Genomic DNA, 3,909 nt, shown 5'->3' with positions numbered 1-3,909 from the left:
CCACCCTAGCAGTCCCCAGTCTCTCTGCCATGCTATCTGTCCCCCTCTGCAGCACTCTTCCTTCTCTTTACTCCCCAAATGAGCCGCTCACAGCTCCATCTCATGCCATGCCCTGCACTGCCTCAGCTGTGCAGCCTCTGCCGCAGCGCCAGTTCCTCTACCTCACTGTGAGGGCCTCAAACTGCTTCCCCCCTCCCCCCCCTTCCACCACAACAGACTTACCAGCTGAACCCAGCTGCTTTTCGCACTGCCGCACTGTGCTTCTGGCTGTGCTGCAGCTGTGCGCATGCACGGGGCATTTATCGGTCACATTATCAGCCTCATCGGCCAAAAAAAGCCAATTGTCGGTACTGTCACTTTTCCTTATGTCAGTGTGGTTCTGATATGGGACCGATGTATCGGTGCACCTCTAAAACTCATAATATGTCTGCAGTTCTAGTTTAACCTTAAAAATTGCTCGTTTCATTAGTTAAAGGTTTTGCTTTATCTTTTGTGCTTTGCAGATTAAATATATTTGATAAGAGGCCCACATTTTGAATTCAGTACAAAGTCAGGACTTGACAAATAAGCTGCAAAAATGATGAAAAGTAGAGTGGCACAAATGAATGTAAGTATTTTGAAAGCTTAGGGTTTTTGGTTATAGCCGTTTTGGTCTAAGGACATAGGCAGAGAAGATCTTTGGGTAGCTGTGACATATTTTCTTAGACAAATTAAATAGTTGGAAAAATTGTTCTTTGCAAGATTTTGGGCACAAACACCCTTTTTCAGGCAACAGAGAGAGTCTGTTGGTGTTTGTGTGCTCTCCTGTGTAGAATAGAAGCCAATATGTGAAATGCAAGTCTGTGAAAATGCAAATGCGTTGCAGTGAGGATCTGAGGAATTGGGAGACAGTAGGTGAGAGACAGGTTGGGGTTGGGGAGGAGGAGTGTTGAACTAATGGGGGTGGGGGAGGAGGAGTGTTGAACTAATGAATATAGCTAGTAAAATACAGACAGGTTATTTGCATTATAACCTGCCTGCCATATGATAACCCCAGGTAATCTGTCTGCATTTTACTAGCTACATCGGGTTTTTATGTGAATTTATTATGTAGGGGTCTGTCTTCTACTCTACATGCATACAGCATACCCAAACTTGAATAAAAATTATGACTTACATGAAGGAAAGAATAAATGCTGTAGTTGATAACCAAACAAACTCTTAAATGTTCATGTTTCTGTCTTTGCATCTGTGTTCTTGGACCCGATATAAATACACCTCCCAATGAAACTTTAGTCTGGCGTGAGAGAGATACCAGTCCACCAACAGTCAGTGCTGACCTAGTGAAGGGGCACTTGGAGGGGTTGGACATAATTAAGTCGGCAGGCCCTGAAGATCTTCACCCAAGGGTACTAAAGGAACTGGCGCAACTGATTGAGTGCTAGTGGCGCTCAGGACAGGTCCCAGAGGACTGCAAAAGGGCCAGTGTGGTCCCTACTCTGAAGAAGGAGGACCTGGGTAATTATAGGCTGGTTAGCCTCACCGCTATTCTTGGCAAGACCTTAGAAAAAATCATAAAGGATCACATTTGTGGGGGGCCAGCGGGTAAAGCAATGTTAAGGGGCAGCCAGCATGGGTTTATAGCAGGCAGATCCTGACTGACTAGCCAGGCCTCCTTTTATGACCAGGTCACAAAGTGCATAGATGCAGAAGTAGAGGTAGATGTTATTTACTTGGACTTTAAAAAGGTGTTCAGTTGGGTGGAAAACTGGCTTATAAGACAAACCCAGAGAGTGGTGGTGGATGGGTCAGTTTCTACCTGGAGAGATGTAGGCAGTGCTGTCCCCCAACCAGCTCTGTCCTTGGATCAGTACTGTTCAGTATCTTCAACAGTGATTTGGATGAGGGTGTAGAAAGCACACTATCCAAATTCACAGACCGCACCAAACTATGGGATACAGTAAACACACTAGAGGGAAGGGAGTGAATTCAGGTGGATTTGGATAGACTGGGGAAGTGGGCAAATCAGAATAGGATGTAATTTAACAAAGGTAAGTGCAAAGTACTGCACCTGGAGAGAGAAAATCACCAATAGATTTAGTAGACTGGGAAGTACCATTCTGAGTAGCACGGCAGTAGAAGGGAATCTTGGAGTCATAGTCGACGCAAAAATGAACATGAGTTGCCAGTGTGATGACATAATAAGTAAGACTAGCCACATGCTTTCTTGCATTAGTAGGTGCATCGCGAACAGGTCTAGGGAGGTGCCCTTTATGTGGCGTTGGTGAGGCCGCAGCTGGAGTGCTGCATCCAGTTTTGGGCACCGCACTTCAAGAGGGATGTGTATAACCTGGAAAGAGTTCGGAGGAGGGCTGCACATATGGTTGAGGGCCTCCGAGTAAGATCCTATGAAAACAGATTGAGGGACCTGAATCTCTTCAGCCACTGCAAGAGAAAGCTGAGAGGTGATCTTGTGGCTGTCTGCAAACTCCATTGGGAGGGTCAGCAGGGAATAGGAAATACTCTGTTTACAAAGGTGCCCCTCAGGTTTACTAGAAACAATGGCCATAAACTGAAGGAGAGTAGATTTAGATTGAACATCAGGAAGAAATTCTTTATGGTGAGGGCTGCCAAAATATGGAATTGGCTTCCAAGGGAGGTGGTGCTTTCCCCTACCTTGGAGGTGTTCAAAAGGAGATTAGACAAACACCTGGCTGGGGTTACTTGACCCAAGTGCTTGTTCCTGCCCAGAGCAGGGGGTCGGATTCGATGTAGTAGGTCCCTTATGACCTTAGAAATCCTATGAAATCTGTGAGTCTTATAAGCATCAGTTCTGTATGTGTTACCTGTACCATAACTTTTATTATTCATTTTGTTTTTCCTGGGTCTAGTACTGTTTAATCATGGCCTGTGAGGTTCAAACAAAGTACAGTCATTGCTAGTTGAGAATCTTCACTAATAATTTGGAGGATGGAACTGAATGCACATTTGCTATATAGAGTAAAATCTGTGTTAACTGGCATCTTAGTAACCAGCACTTCTATTAACCGGAATTTTTGGCTGGCTTGCTGGAAGCAGAGGGGGAGGGAAGAGAAGCTTGCATGTAGCAGCCACTGCTACCACCCACCACCCTGCACTGTTGCTGCTCTGCATCTGCCCCCAAACCCCTGCTCAGGTAACCGAGATTTTTATATAACTGGCGCACCGCGTTCCCCACTCATACTGGTCATCACAGCTTTTACTATATATTACTAGATTACTCTAGTTTGGGTACGTAGCAGATACTTTGGAGCGTAGGATTAAGGTTCAAAATGATCTTGATTAAATCAGAGCACTAACCAGGTGACATTCAAGAAAATATGTGCAAAGTACTTCATTTAGACATAATCAAATATACAGATTGGGAGAAGATAGAATAGGTTGCAGTTCTCCAAAGAAGAACCTGGTGATTATAGTGAACTATTAAATTAAATTTTAGTTAACAATATGCTGTTTTTTCAAAAGAAGTAAATACCTAGGGGTGCACCAATAAAGATTTTTTTGGGCCAATACCAATGTCTGATTATTAACGAGCCAAATCAGCCGATACTGATCCGATTGCCGATATGCAGCCCGGCAGCTTAGAGAACAGCATCTGGCTGGTAAGTCTGTTCAGGGGAAGGGCAAGGGCATGGGGAAGGCAGATTGAGGCACTATGGTGAGGGAGGAGAGGTACAGTGGGCTGCACAGCTGAGGCAGGGCGTAGGACAGAGCTGCAAATGGCTTATCTGGGTGGGGGGATGCCTCCCACTGCTCGGTGAACCCCTAGGGGAGGCATGGGGGGCAAGTGCCCCCTGGATCAGTGCGCTGGGTTACGGTGGGTTGGGGCCCGGGCTGTACTCAGGGTGGGCAGTGGCAGCGCTGCAAGGGGAGCTATGGGGGGGGGGGGGG

At 46.0% G+C, this 3,909-nt stretch overlaps 1 protein-coding gene across 3 annotated transcripts in view; it reads left to right on the top strand.

The window, feature by feature from the left end:
- The window catches only part of CWC22 (CWC22 spliceosome associated protein homolog), a 116,261-nt gene that overhangs the window by 7,399 nt on the left and 104,953 nt on the right, over nucleotides 1-3,909 (top strand). Inside the window, exon 2 of one of the 3 annotated variants that reach the window (XM_019523038.1) lies at nucleotides 504-607. The exons of the other annotated variants lie outside the window; for them this stretch is intronic. Within the exon in view, the coding sequence (XP_019378583.1) occupies nucleotides 578-607 (30 nt within the window). The 5' untranslated portion in view covers nucleotides 504-577. The remainder of the gene's footprint in view (nucleotides 1-503; nucleotides 608-3,909) is intronic. 3 annotated transcript variants of the gene reach the window in all.

This window comes from Gavialis gangeticus, unplaced genomic scaffold (assembly GCF_001723915.1).
Source record: "Gavialis gangeticus isolate Ggan-Ray unplaced genomic scaffold, GavGan_comp1, whole genome shotgun sequence".
Lineage (NCBI taxonomy): Eukaryota > Metazoa > Chordata > Crocodylia > Gavialidae > Gavialis > Gavialis gangeticus.
Note: the sequence above shows the minus strand (reverse complement) of the source record. Positions and strands in the feature narration are given on the sequence as shown.